We start from the raw sequence: 25,117 nt of genomic DNA, 5'->3' as shown, positions 1-25,117 counted from the left end.
CCGGGTATTCTCGTCATTGCGTCCGAGTTTGTGTCTGCTCGCCGCCCTCGGTGCCTTTCATAACGGTTGTTGTAGGCTTTGCCTGCTTCGTCCTGGGTCGCGTGGTGCCGACATCTTTTGTCCTTGGAGTATAGGCCAGGAATGGCAAGGCGGGAAGCTGGCAGGACACCCATAACTGATCCAGGGGACGGATCCTGGCCTGGATCGCAGGGCTGCCGAGGTACTCGTCTTCAACCAGGTCATGGTAAACCTTCCTAACCAAGCGTTCGGCTTCCGTAAGGGGATAGACACCCAACTCGACGAAGCTTTTCGACCGTTCCATTGCAGCTCGAGCGGCGTGCTGTGCATGGAGCGTGATGACCTGATGTACATCAACCGTCAATACGTCATCAGAGATGGCGTTGGCCTGCCTTTCATCGGGCGAACCCTACCAGATGGCGCCACACTTCCCAGCATCGACATGGGCGTTGCGTTGTCTGTTGTAGTCGTGTCTTCGCAGCATGGTTATGTGGTAGTCGTCTCTCGACGATACACATCCAAGAGCGCCCATCCCCTCTTGGCAATATCCTGCGCATTTCAGCATCGATAACACTGGGGTGACATGGTGAGGAAGCAGATATCTAGGCACTGATCGCTCCGCTGGCCCAGGCTAGGGAGTTTGATTAAAGGACGAACGCTCGTTCATTAGTTGAGAGTGACAACGCCAAACGTGTCACCTTGTAATATACAGCCCCTACTTGCCACCACTCATCCTTGCCCGTGAATACATCGTAGTCGGTTTCCTTCCAGCCGATAACCTCAAGAGGCAGTCGTTCTTTTGCATCATGTCCATGACGGCGTTACAACACATGGACTCGGCGACCAATAAGCGATGGAAAAGGCACAGCTCCAGAAAGGACCTCACGAGCTAGGAGACAAATCTCATTCTAAAAAACCACCGTCAGATTCACCAACAGCCGACGTCATCAGCACCCCCTCAGACAGCCCTCGGCTGCGTCGGTGCAGGTTCGATGCTCAGCGTGCGCGTTCGTATTTCGTATAGTTTTATGTACCTCATGTTCGCACCAGGAACCCAGCCCGGTCCGTCATGCTCACATCATTAAGTTACAAACGCAAGGCGCAAACCACCCCCATCCCATCCCGTCCCATCCCACGACCGGGGTCCGAGGTCCGAGGTCCGTCACCACCCGTCCACGACCTTGACGTACGCTTCCAGCCCCTTTGACGGCCTCGCCGTGACGCCGCCCTTGATGACGAGGTTCTTCTCGTCGTACTCGTCCTTGTTGCGCAGGCTGAACTCGAAGCGGCCGACCCAGGACGCGAGGATGCACGCGAACTCGGCCTTGGCGAAGCCCTGGCCGATGCAGCTCCGCGGGCCGTGCAGGAACGTCATGAAGGCGTAGTTGCTCGTGGCGCCGCCGCTGGCGGCCGACTTCTTCTTCTCGGGGTCGCCGGCGCCGTCGCCGGCCAGCCACCGCTCCGGGTCGAAGCGGCCGGCGTCCTGGCCCCACAGCGACGTGTCCTTGTTGGTCGCCCACGGGCAGAGCATGATGCGCGTGCCCTTGGGCACCTTGGTGCCGTCGATGACGGTGTCGACGACGGCCTCGCGCAGCGTCATGGGCACCGGGGAGTAGTAGCGCAGGACCTCGTTGCAGACGGCGTTGAGGTAGGGCATGTGGTCGATGTCGAGGGCCGTGATGTCGCCGGGCGTGCCCGGGGTGGGGAGGCGCTCGCGGATCTCGCGGCGCAGGCGGGTCTGGACCTCCGGGTGCAGGCAGAGGCAGTAGACGGCCCACATCATGGCGGCGGCCGTGGTCTCGTGGCCGGCGGCGAGGAACGTCATCATCTGGTCGACGAGGTTGTCCTCGGTGAAGCAGCCCGACTCGAGGGCGACGGAGAGGATGTCGACGTCGGTGAGCTCCTTGCGCTCCCGCTTCTCCTGCTTCTCGCGGATGAGCTCGCGGCACGTCGCCCGGATGGTGTTGGCGGCCTTTGCGATGTCGCCGTTGCGCGAGAAGGGCAGGTGGTGGACGACGGGGCCGGGGAGGATCATGCCCAGCAGGGCGAGGATCTGGGCCTGCCGGCTCGGCTTGAAGACCTGCCGGTAGGTCTGCGCCAGGGGGTTGGACGGGTCGCGGATGGCGCCAAAGTCGCGGCCCATGCCGGCCATGCCAATGATGTCGAGCGTGGTCCGCGAGGCCCAGCTGCCAATCTCTAGGACGGCGGTGTTGGGGCCCAGGGCCGCCTTTTCGGGGTCGGTGAGCCCCTCGGGCGGGCCCTTGGCGGCCTCGGCGTGGACGGCCTCGGTGATGGCCTGGACGCCCTCGCACGCCTTGCTCCAGAAGAGCGGGTACAGGTCCTTGACGTGGCGGAACGCGAAGGCGGGCATCAGGTTCTTGCGCTGCAGCTTGTGCTCGTCGCCCTCGGCCAGCAACACGCCGATGCCGAGGATGCGGCCGATCGAGGACCGAACGGCGCCGGGCTTGCGGAAGTCGTAGTTGTGCGTGACGAGCACCTCGGCCAGGGCCTTGGGCGACGTGACCAGGATCCGCTCCTGGTTGAACAGACCGCGGTAGCGGATGATGCCCTCGTGGGGGATGGTGTTGATCCTGCGAGCACACTTAGTTTCCCGTCACAACCACGCGCAATGGTGCGGCGGCGACTGCGAGCATTCTCGAGGTTGCCCACGACGAGAGTCTAACTCACCATTCAATCATGGGTACGCCGGTCGGCTCGCGCATGATTCTCGGGTACTGTCCCATCAACCAGTGGTCGCCCTTGGGCCCGGGGAGCGAGCGAAGACTGGAGAAGTACTGCGGGAACAGGAAGACGACAAAGATGCCCCAGGCAATGATCTGGACCATGAAGACACCGGCAAAGGTGCAGAGAAGGTTCCATCTCGAGAACACCGGCTGGCGCATCGCCAGCAACACGGTGACCGCTGCCGAGCCGATGAGAGCTCCGCGCCACGGAGGGGCCGTCATGGTGTTAGTTGGCCTTTCGTCGGCGGTGCGGCGCCTGCGTGGCTTTTTCGAACGGACGACTCTTCTGGCTTTGCCGCGAAGAGAGGGAGAAATGCAGTGGTATACGACGCGCTGTCGGCAACCCTTGCAAGAATCGGGCGGGGTCGTATCTTTAAAGGGAACGTCGACGAAGCCTCGAGGCGCGTGGGGCGGGTGGCGTCACTTTCCTTTTCCTGGGGTACTCGTTGCGATGCTGAACCGCTGGAGAAGAAGCCACTCAGCAAACGGCAATGAAAAGACCCAAAAGTCAAACGAAAAAACAATCGATATCTTGTACGGGCCGGGTGATGCAATGTCAAGACGAAGAAAGGCTATCTTGGGTGTTTAAGCTCAAATGGAATTGGGAAAAACGTGTAGGAGCGGAAGGGGAGGTAAGGTAGATCCCGCGGCGCGTGGGCTGAGTGCCGGGTTGATCGGTTTCATGCGTACGGGGTTGCAAACACGGAACCAAAGCATCGGCAGCACACGCACACCCAGTCGAAGTGCTGCTGCTGCTGCTGCTGCTGCTGCTGCGGTTTGCGCACGCCCCGTAGCTTTGGTATTGTGTCCTTTCTCTTGTCGCTCTAACCTCTCTCTGGTATGCTTTTCCAGACAGGGGCTGCGGGCGTGGGCGTCGGAGAGATTCGAGACGATGAAGACGGAGATGGGATGAGACGAGACGTGACGGGAATTACCTAGGGTGTGAAGGGTCACTGGAGGCGTGAGCTTCGACGACACTGGATGTTGTCGTCTGTCAGTTTTTTTGAGAAGTGGATTGAGTCGTGTTTGATGGTTGACAAAGACCCGAGATCTAGATAGCTAGGGGATGCGTTTTTGATGGTGACGACGAGACGCACGTGGCTCCCGAGGCAGTCGAGAGCAATGCGTGGAGGCCACACTGATGAAAGTTGAGGTAGTGCCGGGGCAGAGCCGGTAGCGATGACAATATGCGCGTTTGCCGTTGGTCCCTTCAGTTTCTGCAGCTCGGTGGAGATCGCTTCGATACGCGACAGGGAAGTGCTGATGGTGAGGTAGAGAGAGAGGCAGAGAGGTTGAGAGCCGGGTGCCGATGGCCCCTTCTATGTATCTCTCGTCTTCTTGGTCTTGGCCCCGTCGACGTCTACAATGAACCAACTAGCGATTGGTTCCTCGCGTCTTGGTAGCGAACACGACTCGGATGGAATCATTTGTCGAGGAGACCTGGCCGACGCGCGTACACAGACAGTTCACAAAGGCTCATCCGCAGAGAGTCAGCACCAACGCGGCGCTTGATCGGTATCCCCAGGGACAAAAGAAAAAAGCAGGACCAGGACGGGATTGAAACCCGTGGGGCCAGTTGGGAAATGGATGATGAGCACATCGTCGAGAGAGCTCGAATGGTATGCCCGTCTCGTACTAGCTCCGCCTCTGGGGATTCGCAGCGGAGACCTCGCTCGACCCAACCCCAAGGCGGAGTTTTGGGGGTTCCATCTCCTGGTCCCAGGCCAGCGGACCTCTGGGACGATTTGTTCGCCCGGCGGAGGGGAGGGGTTGCAGGCACTTTGCCGAGTTCCTAGCGAAGGGGGGGGGGGGGGGAGAAAAGCAGTGTCACGATGCAGGGGCGGGCCACTGCGAGTTACGAGTCTGGTTGCACCGCCAAAGCAGCAGCGCCGCATGGTGGGGGCCTTTTTTTTTTCTTTCTATTTTTCCGAATCCCTTTTTTCTCCAGTCTTGCCAACCCCGGAAAGACCAGACCGTCACTGGCAGTATACGTAGTATGTACACTACATAGTACAGCCACTCTCGGCCGTGCCCTGTGCCGACACCACGCAAACCACCAGAAGGGCGGTTTGCTGGCAGGCGATTGGATCGTCCAGGTCCGAGTCCCCTATCGTTTTGGATGATTCCATCAATTGGGTTCGACAGCCAAGCGGGCGTGGCCTCCCGAGTCGCATGGCCTGCCCTGTTTCAATCGCGTGGACTGTGCTCGTTTGCCTCGGGACCAGGAAGCGGCCCTTTCTTTTTTTTGGTTTTGGAGGAATTCGCCCTCGACGAGCGGAGGCGACGGCTTGCTAGGCCAAGCTGGGTCCGTCTAGACTTTGTTTTTTTGTTAAGAAAAAATCCCTGCATCCTGGGGGGGTGAGATGGAACGTTCAAACCACTTTAGCATTGAGGACGTCCGAATATGGTGTTGAGGCAGACTCTAAACTTTGTCCATCAGTATGACTAGGGATCCGGATAGAGTAAGCCAAAGCGGTGTCTTCCGCTTCGTACTACCTCACAACCTCAGCAGACACGCCCGCATACGACGGCTGGAAGCAGTCTAGAGGGGGAAACATGACAAGTGGCGAGACAAGCGACGGGGAGACAGGAAATGTTGGAAAGCCGAGAAACAAACGAGTCTCGGCAGCGCCACTCCGCTTCGAAATCACAGCCGCCATCAGCCATAATATAATACACACAACGTCCGACAACCTTTGCTTCCACCCACTGGTCCGTCCGTGAGCGAGTGTCGTGCGTTCTCGCCCTTTGTTCACCTCATGTTCGACCCCCCCCCCCCCCCCCCCCCCCATTCCAGAATGCTAAAGATAGACGCATAGCCATATCTGTCCGCCTCCTCTCCTCGAGACAACAAGCTCATCCATCCGGTATGCTGTCCTTTTCTTCATCCTGAGTAGAAACAAATGCAACCACAGCTTACCACCGCCGGGCTGAACCGAATGCTGCGTCCCCCCCCTCGGAAACAGAGAGGAAACAAACGGCTCAGATGGCACCAGGGCATCATACATTGAAAACATTACAGACCCCGGAAAGAGACATCTCACATTTTTTTGGTAGGTATGTCTCTCCACGAGCGTGACAGCTGATAGGCCACACGGACCGCCAAGGGTAGCCTGCTGAGCCACCAATCGGTGCCGTCCCCTTACATCCTCCCGCCGTGGATCCAGTACTAGCGCCACGAGCCCCCAAGAACAGAGCAGGACGGCTTTTGGCCGTAGCGCCACCACACGCCAGACACTATCATTGGCCAGTGCGTCTATATAGTATATAGTAGCAGTCGCATTCGCATACTCGTATCGTATGTACATAGTACGCAAGCCGATGGCGTCAACCCCACCTTCACATTGGGACAGAACCAACCCAGGGTCCTAAGAAACGTGGAAGAGCAAGAAGGGTAAACAAGGCACGAGGAAGCCCCAACTCGAATGGAACCCAGCGAAGAACAGACATGTGCTCCAGTCACCCTGCGTCCGTCCATAGTACCCCATCAGAATTATACTATGTTCATATAATCCATCCAAAATCGTAGCCCCCCCCCCCCCCCCCCCCCCCCCCCCCCTCGCCCATGATTCGTGAACCTCGAGCAACTCCCCCTCCCTTCTCTGAAAAGGCAACCCAGCACGCAGACCTCCGACAGTCCAGAAGCATATCCCTCCCCCTTCACGACAAAATGCCCAGCTCGCTCCGCTGCACCACCCCCCAAAACACACTATCAGGCACGCTCGAGGCACACAAAAAAAAAAAAGGGCCAAGCATCCTTCACAGCCTGACGCGAGGCCACGATCCCCCTCACTCCCCCCCCCCCCTCGCCTCGCCTACTTTCTCCGAGACCATGCAGTGTCGGTCATCTTCCTCCGCTCAACCCCGCCGGCACAACCCAACCCTCCGATCAGGGCCAACCTCTCTCCATTCGCCTTTGCCTGCCTGGAATACTGAAAGTCTCTCCCCGCATCCCAGTCCCGACGGGGTTCGTTCAACCAGAAGATCCCCGGGCGTCTCGTTTTCCGTCTGCTCATCTCATCTCCCCACGCTATTCGTGCAGGCAGAGGAGGTGGTCCCGTCTGATCACGACGGAGAGGTTACTCTGTATCAGCCTGCCTTTTTATCTGCCCCTGACCCCATATCATCAGTTGGTCTCGATTTCCAAGACTGCACATTTCAACTCACTCATCACGACAAGATGGCGGCTTCCACGTCGAGAGCATGTTCTCGCTTGTGAAAGAACGGCGCGCAGGCGAGTGAGATATTTCCATGTGTTCATCCGCTGACTATCTGGACTAGCATACAATGCCGCTTCCCGCCGTGTTCGTGGCGCCCAGTTACCTACGTAGAATTATAGCTCGCAAGCCGGACGCCGGCTGGCTGGTCCTCCCCCCCGAATATGTGTAGTGACGATCTGTAAGCAGGCCAGACCCTTCGTTTCATCTGCCTCCAAAGACTGCTTCGCTCGCTCTCTGAGCGCTGTAACCTTCCCAACAGTTGAAATACCCAATCATGCCATCATATGTGATGAGGACGATGCTGCTGTCCTAGTGCTCCAAAACGCCATAAACTCCTTAGAAAAAAAGAAGAAGAAAAAGAACGCCTTGATCTGTGAGTTCCCGTATGCCAAACCTAACCGTCCTAAAACCAAAATACAAAATCGTCGAATTATCTTGCAAAAAAAAAAAGGACCATCGTTGTAGGGCTCGAAGAAGATGCCTCGCCAGCCCCGAGTGTTCATCCGTTGCCGAGAGCACGACTACTGCTGTCCCCATTGAGTGCTGGCCTGAAGCTGAGCGTTGCCTTCGCCTGGCATCATACGCCGATGCAAGTCATCAGACGTGGAAGGAAGGCCAGAAGCCCAGGCGCCAGGGAGAGGCGCCGGTAATGAGCTTCGGTTCAGCGGGTTCGGGAAACTGGTACCGTGCCCTCCGTGGGAGTTGCCATGGTGCATTCCCTGTTGCAGGTAGGATGGCATTGTCGGCGTCGCGGAAGAAGACGTCTCCATGGAGCCGAAGCTGGGGACCTGGTACTGAGACGTGTTTCCTCCGGGAAAGGAGACTTGCGCAGCGGAGCCGTGGCCCGTCCGGGTTGGCGCATTTGTGTTTGACAAGTACGCCCGATTCGCGGCCGCGGCAGCATGTGGTCTCCGGTTGTTTTCGTGGTTGGTCGAGGATGAAGCACCGAAAGATCCGGGCCGCGAGCCGCTGGAGAAGGGCGGGGAGCCGGGTCCGCGGAGTGTGCCATGCCGGGGCCGAATCCTACGCCTACTTTCGCCACTGTCTGTTGGAGGCGAGCGACGTTCGCCATGGCTGGAGCCAGCTGCCGACGACCGGCTTGAGTCGTCCTGTGACAGATTGGCATCCCTTTCTCTCATGAAACCAGCGTATCCTCCGAGGCTCACTTGGCCACGGGCACGGAGCATGTTGTTAACGTTGGGGTTCGTCGACGTGATCCTGGGCTCATTCGGCACCTTGTCTCTGCAATAGGGACAGCTGTCCGAGTCCTCGAGCCATTTCTTGATGCAATGGTCGCCAAAGACATGCTTGCACTTGGGCAGCCGCAGTGGTGCCTCTTTCACCCCCTCCGGTGTCTCCACACCGAATTCATTGTAGCAGATGACGCAAGCTGGAAGCCATGTTAGTCTTTGTCATATGCTGGGCCGTTTACATGACTTACTTCTTTCGCTTTCGGGCAGATCGGAAATCGGCACACTCTGGAGAGACTGGATGGCCGATGACGATGCCACGTACTTTGTTGTTACTGAACCGCGTAGGAACTGGGCTGCGCGAACAGGGTCCATGTGATGATCGCCATCCACCAGTCGGCCTGCGCTTCCACTTGCGTGAATGACCTGCTCCATCATTCTCAACTCTCTTTCAGAATCCATGTCGCCATCCGACGGTGGGCTTTGCCTTCGGGACATGGTGCGACGGGGGTTTCCTGGGGCCCGGCGCAAGTTCGGAGGCACAAAGTTGCTGGTCGAGGTAGAAGAGGATGGCCCTGCGTAAGCGTGAGTATGGTAAGATGACGGGCCGCTGGCCGCAACTGCGTTCATCTCACCTGAAGGGCCGAGCGATTAGACCGATATGGCGAAAGGGGGAAGGTCGAGTAGGGTTGCGGTGCAGATGATGGCGGTGCAGACCCAAACTGGATGCTGGTACTGGGAGCTGGTGCTTGATTCGAGGTGGCTGTAGCCTCTGGAGTTGTGGACTGGGTTGCGTGCGGAGGTTCTGTGCTCGTCTCTGAGGAGTCCTGGGCGAGGGGTGGTGTTGACGCATTCAGCGAATGTGAAGCTGCATTGAAAGCACCGTTGCGAGATGTCGTATTTTGCCCAAAAGCTCTGTCAGGGGCGAACGAGGGCTGGCTCGTGGTCGGCTGGGTGGGTGCCAGGGGCGTTGAATGGCCGTATCTCACCGGAGGAAGTTGAGTGTGGGAGAAGGACGGGTGCATGGTCTGAGGCCCTCCCATGTCGTTGGGGGGAGCACCCGAATAGCCACCCAATCCGCCGCCAAAGCTTGAGGCCGGTCCGTGGTTGTAGAAATGAGGTTCCGAGGCCGAGTTCGAAGACCGATGTTGGGGCACCAGCTGTGGCCGGTGACCCAGCATGTGAGGGTGCCAGTGGTAGGGGGGCAGCTGTCCTTGGGGATGCCAGTAGTTCGCAGAAGCATGAACGGGGTCGTAGTGCATAGTTGAGCGGTGCTGCTGCTGTTGCGGTATGTTGGGGGGTTGCTGATGATGCTCATTTCGGTTGAAGTAGGGGCAGCGGGATCGCTGCTGTGCGTAGGGGGGCTGGCCTTGGCCTTGGCCCTGCTCTTGATGGTGATAAGCGTAGTCCATGGTTTCTTCCATGGCAATAAATGCTGCTGCTGCTGCTGCGGCTGTGGAATGAAGGACGGGCTGTATCCAGAACCTCCACGTCAAAGTTTAGTCGCAGTTGCCTGCGACGGATAGCCACGGCCTCTCTCTTTCACCCAGAAGCCCAGTCCTGTTTCATAGACCGAATTCCCTTGTTTGCACGCAGCTGTACGGCGTTGCTCGCTTGCTTTCCTATCTCTCGGAGTGCTGGTTCGATCGATCGGGAAAAGCGCTGGGGTCGGACGGGTGAGCGGTGGTTGAGAGACGTCGGGTGTCGCAGTGGGGGCCAGAGTGGTTGCGGTCCGCTGGTGACTCTCTCGTGGACTGACCCAACGAGGGGCAGACGTGCGTGAAGCTGGCGTGAATGGAGGGGTTCGGCCAGGCGTCGTTGCTTTTATCGGTCGGCGATAATCAGATACGAAGAACCTCTCAAGACTTGGTCTCTTCGCTTACCCATCGAGGTTCTGCAGCATGTGTCTGTTCTGATCCTCCACAAGAGTCGTCGTCGGGCGTCGCAGGGGAAAAGACGCTGAGAATATTCAATCCCAGATTCGGTGCACCAGTGACGCAAACTCGAGGCGCAAGAGTCAGGAAGTGAGGGGGGGCGCTGCTAAGACACAGAGCTGGGCCGCTGGATCATGCCGCATTCAGCAGTTGGTCGGGGTTTCGTAAAAGAGCGGGATGCAGGCGTCTCGGCTGGCCGTAACAGGTAAGATGCGGCTTGGGTAAAAGTGGTGGACTCTTGTTGCTGCACAGAATGCAAATGAACGACTGCCAGGCGTGCTCTTGTCGTAGTGAGCACCAAAGGGCGGTCTGTGTCTCTGTTCCGCTTATTCGCTATGTTGTCGCAGCGTGGTGGAAGAGTAGGGATGAAAGGAGGAGCGTGTAAGAGGATTGTGCGTGAGAATCGTCAAAGGTGGGGGATCGAGACCGAGGGATACCTTATATTGTATGTGGCCCGCGGCGTCGAGTATTGGGTGACAAGGAGGCCAACGAGGCAAAGTAAGGATAGGTGCGGACAACCAGGGCCAAAAAGAGGGGTGTCTGAATATTTCCAGGCCGCATACGTCGTGACGCCGATGTCGCCGAGCAAGGGATGTCGGGATGTCGGCGAGGGCAGGTGAGGCGATGCGAGGCGAGGCGTGGCCAGTCGAGTCGACTTGAGCAGACGGTAGAAGGTTCAACAGCCGTCGGTGGCCGTCGAGGAGGATCGGTGAGACGACGATGTGTTGGAAGTGGTGGTGGAATGGGAGAAGAAGAGACGACGGAGGGGGGAGGGAAGCTACGGCAAAAGAAAGAGGGGTGGGCAGGCCGTCTTGGTTTTGTATTTCGTCGCAGACGAGAAGGAAGGAACCTTGGGGAACACCAGGCACTAGACACCACTACTTTTTTTTGAGGAAAGGCGAGGTGAGGTGAAGCAAGGTATGGTCGGGTCAAGTATTGCAAGGTAACAAGGCAAAGTGTGGTCCGGTCTGGTCCAGGCAGACAGGCAGGGCCATGAGAGGTGCAGGCAAAGGAACAGAGACAATGGGGCCGGAAGGGAAGACGAACGAGGCCAGGCCAGGAAAGGCCAGGAAAGGCACCGCGAGCCAGGTGAGAGAGAGAGAGCGTGTGAGAGTGGGATTGTGAGAGAGACAGACAGAGCCGAAAGCCAAAAGCCCACCTCAGACCTCCTCACCTTTCACTTGGACCTCAGGACAGGCAAGATTGGCACTGGGGGGGACGAGGGATGACTAGGGAGCGCCTACATGTGCAGAACAAGATCAAGAGGTAACCGTAAAAGCATGCACCAAGACGAGACCGAATAGGTACGGTAGACTGGACTGGATCATTACGGCGGCTGGACTGAGGGGTGACTGACTGATTGACTGACTGGGCTGGGGTGGGACCGGGCATGGCTGCGACTAATTGCTACTATTACTACTGGTACTCCTCCTGCGGAAAATAAGTCCATGACCATGACTATGCCCATGCCCATGTTCCATGTCGAATGGCCATGTCGTTCGTTGCAGGGCGGAAGAGGAGCAAAAGAACTGTACGTATGGGCCGGATTGCTCTGCTTGCCAGGAACGGATTGGATTGGACTGGAGCATCCGGGGACCGAAGACAACGAAGCAAGCAGCAAATTGCCGTAAAGCAAAAGCACAGCAGAGCAGAGCAGCACCGCACACAGCATGGGATGGGCAGGGCGTGGCCTGGCAATGCGCCGCTCCATCAGGAAAGACGGCAGACACAACAACCCAATGGGGGGTCGGGAGCTATGAGAAAAGACTGGGACCGGGACGGCGAATTACCATGCTGTGAGAGGGCACCACACGCACGCTGGGGGGAGTGTAATATGAGAGTCAGAGTCATAGTCAGAGAGATGAGTGAACGAGCGAGCGAGCGCCGAGGACAGTCGCAGGGCCATGCACACCCGGTTCAGTTCCCATAGCAGGCCGATCCAGAGCCAGAGCCAGAGCCAGAGTCAGACCTCGTCCAACAAGACATATGTATTTCAACTTGCACTTGCACTTGCACTTGCACTTGACCTGCTTGCTGCATGCGACCCGGCTTATCCATCATCTCTCAGTTCCTCGTACAGATATATAACCGGTCGTCTTGGGGGAACAAGACCCAGGTGTCGGCGGGCCCGCCAGCCAGGTGAGTCCATGGCTCACCAAGAGCAGTACATGCTTTTGTGCAAATGAGCAAAACCGACCTGGGCTGGCATGGGGCTGGAAAGTAAGTAAGCATGGTCGTCCGGAACGGTGAAAGCAGCGTCAGCGGATAAGAGGACAGGGAAGCTCCGTGTGGTCGTCGACGTATGTACACCTGGCCGGGCGGGTGCGGTGGAGATGGCCCGCGCCGCCTGACGACGCAGCGAAGCTCATGCTGCTTACTGTATTGCTGCTATTGCTCTGCTGCTGCTGCTGCTGCTGCTGGCAAGGTATGTCAATGCTGCTGATGCGGATACCGGTCTACTAACACGGCGTCGAGTGGCCATATCCAGGCAATTAATGTACCTTGTGCGATGGCCCCCTCCCCTCATCAAAGTGTTCGCAGCGGTCTCTCTCCCACGTCAATGTTCCACTTGCAAGCAGGCTCGGCCCCAGTAAGTGCGTGGCTCCATTTCTTTGGAGGGGCCAGCTATGCGACATCGATTGCGCTGGGCGAGGGTTAAATGCGCAGGCCCTTGCCGATTCAGCAGGTCTGGAAGGGAAGCTGGAAGCGGGTGCAGAGAGGAGCAGAAAAACAAGCCAAGACATGAGTGATGAGTGAGGAGAATCGGGTCCGAGAGTCAGTGAGCTGCTATCCATCGCCCCCCCCCCCCCCCCTTCCCTCCCTTCTCTCGAGGGTAACCTTTTGCAGCCTGCCTGGCTTGTGCCCTGTCTGCGGTGAGCAGCCAAACGTGGACGAGAGATGAGCGACCTTACCAGATACGGGTAGGTAGCGGGTATGTTTGGACGCATTGTGTCTGTTCGGATCTTACGGGGGCGGGTGTCAGTGTCGGCGGCAAGGCACCTTTCGTCAGGACCTCAAAGAGTCGCCGGGGGACGAGGGACGAGGGGTGATACGCCCGGGTCTGGGTCGAGACGAGGTCACAAGCGCACAATGGGATGGTGGATGGTGGATGGTGGCGGTGGGCAGGCTTGATTACGATGGATGATGAGTCTTGTCTTGGGCCCTGGACCAGAAAGGTTGCCCTCTCTCTCTCCCTTCAACCACCCCATCAACCATGACCATGTAAGTCCGGTATCCGCAGTCGACCGAAAGTGGGTGATGGGTGCAGATGGCACCTGGAGGGGGCGGTCTGTAACTTTTCCATGGTGTCGCCGGGCTTTGTTGGACTGGAGTCTCGGAAGAGCTGGGAAGAATGCGGCAGGGCAAATAAGCTTGTCGAGGGGGACAAAGTCATCCATCCTCATCTTCTTCGGCCGTGTTCAAGCGGGCTGGAGGCCTGGAAAGGGAAGGAAAAGAGAGAGAGAGAGAGAGAGAGAGAGAGATGGCTACGCCCGTGTATCAGGAAAAGCGGGCGCTGACGGAAGGGCAACTGCATCGCGCCAGCATCAATACCTCTGCACACTACTCTTGTACCGTCCGTACCGGCAGCAGGCGCAGCAGCATTGGTAGCGACATTCTTGGAATCCGACGGTCTGCTGGGCGCTGGACTGAAAGCGGCCGGTGTCAGGCCCACCCGCTGGGGGTTCCCTCTCTGCCCGCTGATCAGACCGACAGAGCCCCAATGCAAAACTCGCTCCAAAAGCCTCACCCACCCCCATCTCCGCTGTAAACACATCGGGTCTCAATGCCGTGACTGGTTTGCGAGGACGGACCATTTTGTTGTTTGTGCCAGCGCAGTCTCCGTATGCCTGGCTTGTCATCGAGGCTGACAGCTGTCCATGGTCCTAGTCCAAGGGATGCGGCCCCGGTTCAGCAAACAGGCAGGCAAAAAGTGGACGAGAGGTATCTGAGATGATGAGCAAACGTCAACGAATCCATTCGATAGAGACCAAACGGAGTGTCCGGGGCGCGGGTGTGTGTGTGTGTGTGTGTGTGTGTCAGTAGGTTACAGTTGCGGTGCTGGGCCATCTCAGATGTGCTCACATGAGCTTTGCGAGCTCGGCCGGTCCAAGCAAGACATGCCGTTCCAATGTCGGTACCTCTGGAGCACTGGTCGGATCGATAAATACGGCCCGGCATCCATGGCCATCCATGGCTCATGATTAGACACTTTTATCGTCATTCCCTCCCATCGTGCTGCTGCCGCCGCCAGCTCCCCTCCCCTCCCCTCTCCTCCCCCCACCTGGCTGACTGGTTGGTGTCCGTCTCTCTCTCATGGGCTCCCCCCGGCTTCTCTCATGGCAGCATGGCCAGGCCATGGCTGACCGGGCTTGCAAGTCTTGCAGGACAGTGGCTGGTGGCCCTGTAATCACCGCCCACCGTCCGCCGGTGCCATCCAACCATGCATCCATGTCTCTGTCCGGCCTTCGTCTGGTGGCACCACAGACGCAAGCCGGCCTCTCTCTCGTCCAGCATCCAGGGGACGCTATTCGATGGCTAACGACGCTGGTGCTGGATTCTCACAGGTGCCCGCACCCGATGCGGTATCGCTTCCGGTGCGGGAGCATGTCTATCTAGGACCGTGCAGTGGCCCCTCTCGCCTCGAGCGCCTCTCTGCCCGGTCGGTCGGTCGGTCGGTGGTGGCAGGCTGGGCGAAAGTGCGACCAATACGCAACAAGGTAAGGCAGGCTTGTCAGGTGTTGGTGTTACGAAACCCAACCAAACTTTGATCAGCCAGTCGCACGCGCGGCTTGCGAGCCCTTCGCAGCACCAGTATGTTTTCGGCTCGTTATACATGATGAGCACCTTAACACTTCCATGTACCCTGTCCTGTCTGTTAGTCTTTTGCAACACGAGAGAGAGTGAGAGAGAGAGAGAGAGACAGAAAGACAGAACAGAACACGGCTGCATCGTAGCTTCTCGTCCAGCCATCGCCTGGGCCGCCTTGCCTTTTCCCCCTACAGGTGCTGTACTATGTATTCCATAGTCACCTCTCCTGCCGTTCATTAGTGGTCCTAATCTGACGACAAGAAGGAGAGACCCTGGACTGGCATCCGGACCGGGGCCCCGTCATCTCGGGCTTCCCTCGTTTGCAAGTTCGTTCGGTCTGCAACCCATCCGTCTTTAAAATAACCCTTCATGCCGCCAACCTCTCCTCATTCAATCCGTCGCCCAAATGTTTGTGGCTGTTCCGGCTTATGCAACTCACTCTCGCGCCGCCTCTTGACATACTCCTCCCAAGCTGACCGATCCAAACAACAATCTCCATCGCCCCCTTACGTTACCCGTCCTCTTCCCGGTCATTGCTGATGAACCTGTTCCTTTGACACCCCTTTTTGACAGCCTGGCCCCTCTGGCCGAACACCCGCCTTGACGCGCGAATATTTTCCATGGAGAGAGCCTGACAAACTCAGGATGCTGCGACGACCTCGCTCGTTCCTCACCAGCCCTTCAATCATGGCCAAAAGAGGAAAGCCCTAGTTGGAGCATCGCCCAGGTCGCCTAGCATAGCTCCCCTCGATGGATGCATGCACACTGGCTCCGCTGCGGAAGGTGACCGCCCCGACGGGGGTGCATCGGATGTGTATTGTCTGACTAGACGGGGAAACTGACATTGCAATATTGGCCACATACCGACGGCTGCCAGACAACTCAAGCGCGAGCACAATCCCGTCCACCTGGCCTTGTTCTCGGCAGTCCAGCGTTGCCTTCTTCAATCAACGGAGGCCATGGCCGTCTCAGAAATCATGCCAATCGCCAAATTCCATTCCGGGCGACCAGACCGATAGACCGCCGACTTGCCGGCCGGCAACCACTCTCCACCACGCGAGAACGATAACGATCAGGCGGGGGAGGGTGTCCGTATGGACGGGCGGACGGGCGAGCAGGTTATCTGCGGCTGGTGCAAGCCACCTCACCGCGCAACCACGTCTCTCAACACTTCACCTCTCCGTCGTACCTTGTGTGATCTCTCGGCGTTTTGCTTTCTTGAGCCTTTTTTTGTTTTATTTTACCATGGCTTTCCCACTCACCATGCCCCTTAAGCAGGCCGTCACCCAGTCGTAGGCAGAGTGGAACGGTAGAAGAGGGGCCGCGGGGTTCATATGTCCCGCCATGTTGAACCTGGAGCGTTTGTGCCGGGCCGCTCAAACTAAGCCCGCCGGCTCGCGCTCTTTGACAACCAACCACTGCCACTACCTCGGAGGCGCACCACCCGCCTCCGGTCATGCTGCGTCGACCGCATCAGCAATCAGCATCGCAACGCACTGCTATCAATCCTGGCTTTACTCGCCCGGGCCTCTTTTCTTTCCATGGCTCACAGTCACCACATGGCCTCTCACCCGCCGCAGTCGCTCTATTCATGTTGAAGCCAACGGTCTGGTCTGGTCTGGTCTGGTCTTGCTGACCGGCTTCAATAGACCCGAATCCCCATCCCACAGGCATTGAAACCGTATATTTATCCAGCCTGCGTTCCCGCATTCCACACTGGCATCCCAGCCAGCATCATACGTCATAATTGGCTCCAGCTTTCCCCCCTCCAAAGGAGCAGATTGTCAGACATGAGGGAAGGGCAAGGACCCCGCGGCTTCGTCCTGAGAAGACCCCGGCCGTGTCCCTGCTCCAAGACGACGAGAGGGCGTTATCCATTGGCTGGAGTCCTTTTTGGTCGCCTAACTCGTCTCTCATTCGCTTTTTGTGCAGCGACATCCCCGCGACGATCTCTTGAACCCTGGTTTGCGCTAAGATAAAGTGCACCGGCCAAGCTCGACGCTACCATTCTTGCCCGCTGCTTTGTCTCTCTAGCATTTCCCTCCGTCTTTCCACCTCCCTCCCTGCCCTTCCGGCTTGTCGCCTGACCATACAAACCTCGCCTTCATTTCACCTGGGTTTACCGTCAAGCCTTGCTGTCTTTTGCTTCAGACGTTCGTCTCATATCACTTGTCCTGCAGGGTTCCGGCATGTCTCCAGGGATGCATCGCTTTACCATGGCACCATTGAGTCAGGAACGTCGTCAGCGGCCAGGCGTGCCAATCCATGTCTATTATCGGTGCCCTATTGTCCACAGCACAGTGGTCGAAGACACACACACACACACACACACACTACCAGCAAACTTTTTCATCGGCAATAGTTTACCACACAAAACCACATAGTCTCAGGCGCCAGCTATTGGGAACCAGCTCGAAACCGGCCGGGTTGGTGTTGTCGCCACGCAGTTGAAACAACTTCAGTCCCTCCGTCTTGACCGCAACGTAAGCCCGTAGCTACAAGCGGTGGTGAAGCCTGTCGAACACTGTTAGGATGGACACGGACCAAACTCCCGCCTTGTAGTTCCGATTCTCTCGTTGTCCATGCACCGTCGAGTCGAGACGTATTTCGGGCTCGTGCCGACCTTGACTTCCATCCAAGAGCTTCATGGCTCACAAAGTTTCCAACGCCAACACAGCCCGCACGCTCCCTGGCAATAGCGTCCGCCTTTGACGTGGAGGGCTGTTGGCCGCGGACAAAATGTCGCAAGCCAGCAGGCACCTGGCGCCGTGACTGTTGGCCGTCGATGCTGGCTACTATTGTGACCTTGGAATAGCCTACCACAACACGATTAGAAGATATATTATCACCGCCTTTCCTTTGGGATCCTTGGGCTTTGGTTGGTTCGTCACTTGCACAACCGCTAAGTAGCCCACAACTTTACAACCACCCCCACCAGTCGAAGCTGAGCCACGCGACACATGCCAACGTTGTGTTGTATCGAGGATCAATTATTCCCCACGACTTACCCTTAACATCAACGACGGGTTACGCGACGAATGCGGCAAGTAGGCCCGGGGTTCGACAAGCCAACAAACCTTGCAAACAAAGAAGCATCGTTGCCCCGACCTTGCTGTAAATTATCTTTCCCAAACTGGCAGCTCGGGCTTTTGATTGCAAGTCGCCAGCTGCTAAATTAGCAAGGTGTTGGCTTCTCATCTTGCTCTCAAGTGTGGTCAAGGTCAAGTCGTTTATACCAATCTTCGGCCCGCAGACTTGTAGCCATCTCATCTCACATCAGCAAACGTAATCGCACCGCTGGATGCAACATCCTGGCAACGCCTGGATCGTCCTGCTCCAGCGCACATACGTGCTGTGCTCTACACGGATACAAACAAATCAACAAACAAGCTTCAGTGATGTATACCTACCCGAGGCCATCGGCTACTAGACGGCTCCATCCTACTATATCAATTTTTTGCCCCGATGTCAGGTCCGACGATGACCACGACGACGGCGACGGCTGACTCGGAACCATGTCTGAATAACACTTGGCGGAGCAAACAGGGAGAATGGCGAAGCCGGCCCCGGCCAGAAACCCCGACTGATGACGCTGGACTACGTTGCTTTCGGCTTTGTCGGCCCTTGACCTCTGCAGCGTCGCTTACCTCACTGCATCCTGGCATCACAAGGTCTGCAAGGGTGCGTTCGTCCTTGTGCGGCTGCTGCTACAAGCACTAAATTCCCCATATGTGATGATGAGCAACCCATCCTGTCCTACACCGATCCGAAGAATCAAAGTTTGCCAGGTCTGCAAGATGAGCTCATAGTCATTTTGTTATCGTCCTCTTTCTCCCTTTTTTTCCCTTCCCATGATAAGACTGCCTCTGTCTTATTCAACCACTTTGATATACGGCAAGAATGGCACGTTCTAATGAACCAACATGAGTGCACATGGCGTTTCCTCAGCATGTCAACGATGACGAAAGAACATGGGCTCTTGTGCCACGTCTCCAGCTCGAGAAGTGATGGAACCAGTAGGCAACAATACTGTTCCAATTAAACCTAGCGGATGATGCGAATGCCCGATGAGGGGCCACACGAGGTCAGGGCCAGGCGAATGTAATTTTGTATCCTGTCTCGATGTTGACGCTCATGGCCGCCAGTTCCGATGCAAACTAATTTCTGACAACTTATTCAGTCTCATGAAGGCCATACCTATCGAAACTGTCCATGGAGATAAAGGATAGAGATTGACGATGCCCATTCACAACAAACTGAATGGCATCACATCGTTCAATCTTGGGTTTAGGAGGTACGACGTTGACACGGGCTAGACACACCCGTTGACAAGGTCAGATCACTATACTGGCTGCAAACTCCCTAGCCGGAATATCAAGAGTTACAAGAGAATTACTGGGAGTGGTAGAACCGACTTCTGCAGACTCGTGAAGAGCACTCTGGCTTGCATCAGACTCTTTCTTCAGAGCTGAGCCTCGTTGCCGAGAACACCCAGGAGGACGAAGACCTTCCTAGTTGCTGAGCGTGAGTGGATGGGAAGCGTGACAGACGTACCGATTCGGATGTCCTTTTCGGGTCCGACGGAGATTTTCTCAACACAATATCGGTGTCGAATTTGACATCGCTTTTGGGCATCGATGTGTGGTATCGCCGGCGGCGAGCTCGGGCTGCGGACCTTGAAGCCGAGCATCCCCGGGCAGACATTGTTGACTTGCTTGGAGTCGTCGAAGATCCAATGTGTTCTTGCAGCCGGCATAGCCGGTAAAAGAAGGCCTCGAAGCCGACGGCACAGCTGACAAGGGCTCGTGATCCGGAGGTGATGTTGGTATATTATTGCTGCTGGAGGTGTTGCTGCAACAACGCAGATCCTGGTGCTGGGTTCCTTCGTGTTCTCAGCATGATCAGAAGAGATGCAAATTACATCACTGCTATTATTGCTCGGTAACATTTAATTATGTTATGGCTGCTTGGAGGGTTGTCGAGTTGCACGCCGGACCCCGTAGGCGGGCACCTAGAGACGAAATCCGTCAAGGTGGTATTTGCATCGAGCTTCGTGGCGGCCAAGACGATCGCCGGGCTGTATCCGGCATGCCACTCGGAACCATAACCGGCGTCTCTTCTTTCTTTCCTTTTTTTTTTTTTTTTTTTTTTTGAAAGTCGGGCTAAACAGTAAACAAGATTCTCTCAATGGCAGACACCGCTAGCAATGCCGTGATGGTGCTGAAACCGGCTTGCCAACGCTCCGCGCCCAGGGTATCTGTTTCCCGTCCCCTTGTTTGCAGCGAACCCACGCCCTGCGACCCGGAAAGCTCGAGATAGCACGCTCGCATGGGACCAGAGGCTTAATTACGAATGCTTATATTATTATCAGCCCCCCGGGGGCCTCGGACTTTTGGTGTTCAGCTTGGGTCCGCCGCTGCTTGGAGTTCAAAGAGGCCGGCAAATCTCTCGGGTATGAAACATCAGTCAATATGAACAGCGACCGGATGATAATGGCCTTTGACAGGGGCGCCGCTGTCCTACGGCAATTCCTGGCTGCAGTTCGCGATGCGGTTCGTTGCGTGTGCGTGCCCCTATCAGACGGATGGGGCCGGACGCGCGCATTGCGGTAGCCGGCCTGGCTATCACGGCCAGCGGGGGGTCGCATGCCATGTTTCCTGGCGGCGGCCCCGCTGATGTCGTATATTCGGCGAGAAAGAGCATCGTGGAGCACCGTGGGAAGGACGACTGAAGTGCCGACGACTGACGGCCGGTCCGGCGTTGTAGACATAGACATGCCACCGTTGTGACTCCCTCGACCGCGCTCTAATGCGAGTCTTTGTCTAGGCCAGCCTTTGCTTCCAGTTCCACCATGCTCGGTCTATAAGTCAAACAAGTAGGCACGGAACTTCTACCCAGTATTGTCCTGATATGGAGACCTGGTCTACGCTGCGGCTCTTCTTCCATCACAATGGCCATCATCTATCCTCCCTGGGCCCCGAACGCCCTGCTTGGAGAAATCACCAGGTCCCATATTGCTGACACAAAGCGGACCTGGAGTCTTGCTGCTATTTCTTGGGCCGAGCAGACGACAATGAAAAGCCAAAGGCCTCCCATCAACATCATCATGTCGACAGTGGATGGCCCGTCCGCTGGCTGTATGCTCGAGTATCGGTGTCCAAGGGAAGCCTGGACCGGGCCAGTATGCTCTAGAGCCCAGTGGCCCAGGTGGGACTCTTTTTCAAATCCAAATCATAAGGTATAAAGACGGCCACGAGCCTTCTCCGTCACTCATGACAGCGCAAAGGGCAACTTCGCGTGATGTTTCTTCAAAGAGATCGTGGTACACAACTCCAGAGATATACTCTCGAAAAGGATTCCACCTCGCCACGACCAGAAACCCACGACCTCGGCCAACTCTTGTGTTGACCACGTGAAACGCAGACAAACACGGCAGTCAGTTGCCGGAGACGCCAGACGGAAGAAGCAAGACGGCAGAGCAGGCCGGAATCAACGGCTCCGGATGCGAGAAACAGGGCCCTGGGCCAGATGCTCCGTCATCTCCCATTCAAAAGGGCACTCAGAGTCTCTTGGCCTTCTGAGCCTTCAGCATGAAGCTTGTTCAAGCTTGTTTCATTCCGGGGTGACCGGCGACGGGGCCAGAACATATCGTTGGTCGAAGTACATTTCGTGACCGGGACACAGGGGGCCCAAATGTTGCATGGACAGGAATACACAGCATACGGCAGAGATTGCGACTCGTGGCAACGTCGGACCCTGTTTGCTTGCTACTGCCCCTCGGCGCATGGGAGCAAAATATAGTACATGTGCTGGGCACTCGTGTTGGCGAGACGTGGACGGTCTTGCGCTGGCTTCATCACAATAGCTCGAGCGAGGAAAAGAAAGAGATGGGTATCATGTCTTGTATTGGGGGCGGCGATGTCTCTGCCGCCATTTACGCACGTCTGGTGGATTGGTTATAGGTTTCGACTATCTAAAGAGCTCGTCGTGCTACTCATCATTTCCGGAACCCAAACCAATACCGCCCGCCATGAGTCTGTCTCGCACGGGGGTAGCAGAAGACAAGTGGCCTTCATCTCATTTCTTGAGCAGCCGGTATTTGCCGCCCACCAATTCCAGCTCTTCCTCTGCCATCTTCTCCGCAAGAAATTCCTGCAACTCCTCGTTGCTCCAGGGGAACCCATCGGCGATCAACATCTTCATCATCATGGCAATCTGGCCCAGCGGCATCGCCGGACTCGAGTTCGTGAGCATGCCGACAATGAACTGCCAGTAGACCTGTCGCCGCTCCTGCTCCTTAGCATCTAGTGCGTTGGGCTTCTTGGGCGAGAGACCACCCGACTCAGGGGCAAGGGCCTCGTCCGGACCAGGTACGGCGGGGTTGGCCCCGCTGTTGACATCTTCATCCAGCTTCTCGAGAACAACATAGCTGCCCGGCTCCATCTCACGAAGGACACGCTGGCTGACCCAGAAGGAGATGGCAGACCGTATGAGATCGTCATCCATCTGGAGCATCTCTTCGAGCTGATCCACAGTGCGGCGCACGGGAAGCGGTCCATTGTAGGCTTCGTCTTCCTGAAAAGCGTAGATGACGACGGCCTCATACGTCTTGCACTCCTTCTCGACGGTCCTGTCTTCCAGCTCGAGGTTGACAGTGGCATTTCCGAGGTTGTTGAGCCATGTCAGCTTGCGAGAAGACTTCAGACGCTCGAACTCGCCATCGTAATGCCCTTGCACCTCCGCGACGGTTCGTGGAAGGATAAAGTGCTCCCGGTCCATCGTCGGCCAGAAGAGCCGAGAAAGAATCTTGGTATGGTACGACGGGAGCTCCTTGGACTTCCGGACAGGCCCACCAATGTAGCCTGTCCTGACCGTCTTGGAAATGATGGAATCGACTCTCTTCGAGTCTTGGATATCCTTGATCATGACATCGCAGTTTTGCAAGGCATTATCTCCAAACCGCTTCTTGAGTAGATTGAGCACCCGAATCTCTTGGACGAACTCGACCTGGGTGGACAACAGTCTCTCTGCAATGATGTTCTGGAACTCCTTGATAAAGATATCCTGCGAGCCCAACGCATTGATGAGTGTGCCAATGACATCTTCCGACTTGGGACGCTTGTAATTCACACCGGCATCCACAGGATCGGGAATCCATTCCATATCATCCCAGTCCAGCTCTTCTTCGTCCGTAGCAGGGCGCCTTTGTTGCGAGGGATCATTGAGTAACACAGCCAGCTCAACGAGCTTTGTTTTGCCTGCTTCGGTGTGAATATCATCCGGGCTGGATAGGAGCCCCGTAACAACGATGGGGATGGCATCGTCTCTCTGGCACAAGTAAAGCTGGAGCGAATGCACGACTCGGTCTAGGAGCACTTTGGAATGGTCCAGGGCATGGAATGTTCGGATCATGGAGATGTACACACGGAGTATGTCGAGCGTCGACCTTCCTGGGTGCAACAACCGTTTCTGCAGTGCTGCCGAAAACGTGTCCGTCAATTGTAACCGTCTTTGAGGTGTGGTGATGGCCATGCGGAGGTCATCCAGAGCTCCTTTGCTCTCAGGCCACTGCAGGACAATGTCGAAGAGCTCATGGATGCGCATGACAGCCAAGCGTCCGATTGCAATCTCCTTCCACTTTTCGACGTCGGTCCAAGCGATATCCCCGCTGCCAAGGCGAGCAAAAACTTCGACGGCTAGCCGCGAGTATTGATTCTCGACCCAATCGCACAATGTTGCGATGCAGCGTGAAGGTGTGCCGAGCTTTGTCGCACGAGAACCCGACGAGGCGCGCGGAGCATCCTTCCCGCCATCTGCTTTTGGCTGCGTCCAAACGCCAGCGAATGATGTTTTTACATGCTCAATCATCATGGAATCCATCAGCTCTGCGAACAGGACCTGGAATCTCTTTCCAGCAAGTCCCACTTTGTGCAGCGCCTCAATCAACTGCAGCAGTTCTTGCCGCGCTGCCGCCGCTGGCGCTGGTGTTGGTGCTGATGCTGCTGCCTGGATCTCCCCTTGCAGGTTGGTTCCCCGAGTTGTCCCGGAGGAAGACCGGGCCTGCATACCCAAAACCACCCTCGTCAAGCGGCCCAAGACAGCTCGAAGGGATTCCATAAGCGCCTGTGACATGGAGTTGCCGATGACTGCGTGTAGATCACGCCGGAACTTGTCGACGGCGATGTCTGCACGCTTGTTGTCTAAGCCCCGCACGATAAGGGATAGACCATACAGATACTGGCGGTGAGCCGCTTCCAGTGTATGGATACTTCCGAGGAGCACCTGGGCCTGGTCACCGTAGGTATTGCATGCAGATAGCAGGGGGAGGACATGTTGGGCAAAGTGGTGGCGAACCTGCTGGGTATGCCAGGAGAGGATGTCCTCGGTGGTGGTGGCGTGCTGGGCATGCTTCCCTGGATGGAGGACTAGACTAAGACTGTCGTAGAAGTCCGCATCGTAGTCCTGAGACTCAGGAGCCAGGGTGCCGAATGAGTCCTCAGCGGCCACCGATGGGGGCAGCTGGATACGAGCCGTCACCACATGCCATGCTCGATCCCACCTAACCTGATCGCTATTCTGGTGGGAAGAAGGAGCATGCGAGCGAGTTGAGGGAGGCGAGCTCTGAAGATCCGAAAGTTTGATACTGCTAGGGAAGCGGGCGCGCGACGGCGATTGCTGGTGTGATGGTGATGGTGACGGTGGCGGCAGAGCGCCGAATGGCTCTCCCTGTGAGGTGAACCTTTGAGATGGTGTCGAGTATGGGGTGGGCTGCGAGATGTCCGTGTCAAAAACGGACTTGAAGACATTCTGTCGTTTGCCGCTCCACCTGGAGGGCGCGTTCACAGTGGTGACCATGGCTGCGTGATGTCCACATTTGGATGTGCTCAAGCGGAAGGATTCAAGGCCTGCCGCATCGCGGAGTCTCGGCGGCGACAATGATGTGACGACTCAGTTAGGGAGGAGCAGAGGTTACTCGCGTTTGCGTTGTCTGTCGTCAAGTGGTCCCGCGTAGTGGTTGTTTGTTCATTCGGGGTGGTCGTGTTTACTTTGTCTGGTCGTGATGGTGGCGATGGGCCGATTAAGCGCTGCGCTTAAGGTGCGTGTTGAAAGCTTCAAATTTGGGAGGGAAGGCTTGAGCCTATCGCAGCTTCGCGCTTATTTCTCCTGCAGCTGGCGACTGGCGCTAGCGCGGCTTGCTGGTC

At 56.8% G+C, this 25,117-nt stretch overlaps 6 protein-coding genes across 6 annotated transcripts; all 6 read right to left on the bottom strand.

Annotated features, from left to right (window-relative positions):
- Window positions 1-13: 13 nt before the first annotated feature.
- Window positions 14-502, bottom strand: ColSpa_08493 (uncharacterized protein; the record flags this gene model as incomplete). The annotated part of the gene is made up of 2 exons (XM_049274705.1): window positions 14-410; window positions 432-502. The coding sequence occupies 2 exons, from the start codon at window positions 500-502 to the stop codon at window positions 14-16; spliced, it is 468 nt and encodes a 155-aa protein (XP_049130662.1).
- A 678-nt stretch (window positions 503-1,180) lies between these two features.
- ColSpa_08492 (cytochrome P450 monooxygenase fum15) lies at window positions 1,181-2,984 on the bottom strand (the record flags this gene model as incomplete). The annotated part of the gene is made up of 2 exons (XM_049274704.1): window positions 1,181-2,609; window positions 2,707-2,984. The coding sequence occupies 2 exons, from the start codon at window positions 2,982-2,984 to the stop codon at window positions 1,181-1,183; spliced, it is 1,707 nt and encodes a 568-aa protein (XP_049130661.1).
- A 4,519-nt stretch (window positions 2,985-7,503) lies between these two features.
- On the bottom strand, window positions 7,504-8,670 carry ColSpa_08491 (E3 ubiquitin-protein ligase RDUF2; the record flags this gene model as incomplete). The annotated part of the gene is made up of 2 exons (XM_049274703.1): window positions 7,504-8,372; window positions 8,424-8,670. The coding sequence occupies 2 exons, from the start codon at window positions 8,668-8,670 to the stop codon at window positions 7,504-7,506; spliced, it is 1,116 nt and encodes a 371-aa protein (XP_049130660.1).
- A 128-nt stretch (window positions 8,671-8,798) lies between these two features.
- Window positions 8,799-9,584, bottom strand: ColSpa_08490 (uncharacterized protein; the record flags this gene model as incomplete). Its single annotated transcript, XM_049274702.1, has 1 exon — window positions 8,799-9,584. One exon carries the CDS (start codon window positions 9,582-9,584, stop codon window positions 8,799-8,801), a length of 786 nt encoding a protein of 261 aa, XP_049130659.1.
- Window positions 9,585-19,377: 9,793 nt separating this feature from the next.
- On the bottom strand, window positions 19,378-19,671 carry ColSpa_08489 (uncharacterized protein; the record flags this gene model as incomplete). Its single annotated transcript, XM_049274701.1, has 2 exons — window positions 19,378-19,433; window positions 19,470-19,671. The coding sequence occupies 2 exons, from the start codon at window positions 19,669-19,671 to the stop codon at window positions 19,378-19,380; spliced, it is 258 nt and encodes an 85-aa protein (XP_049130658.1).
- Window positions 19,672-21,992: 2,321 nt separating this feature from the next.
- On the bottom strand, window positions 21,993-24,770 carry ColSpa_08488 (anaphase-promoting complex subunit 2; the record flags this gene model as incomplete). The annotated part of the gene is made up of 1 exon (XM_049274700.1): window positions 21,993-24,770. The coding sequence occupies one exon, from the start codon at window positions 24,768-24,770 to the stop codon at window positions 21,993-21,995; it is 2,778 nt and encodes a 925-aa protein (XP_049130657.1).
- Window positions 24,771-25,117: the final 347 nt, after the last annotated feature.

The sequence above is a fragment of the Colletotrichum spaethianum genome (genome assembly GCF_022836535.1).
Source record: "Colletotrichum spaethianum MAFF 239500 DNA, contig23, whole genome shotgun sequence".
Classification (NCBI taxonomy): Eukaryota; Fungi; Ascomycota; class Sordariomycetes; order Glomerellales; family Glomerellaceae; genus Colletotrichum; species Colletotrichum spaethianum.
This window is presented reverse-complemented; position numbering and strand designations above follow the sequence as displayed.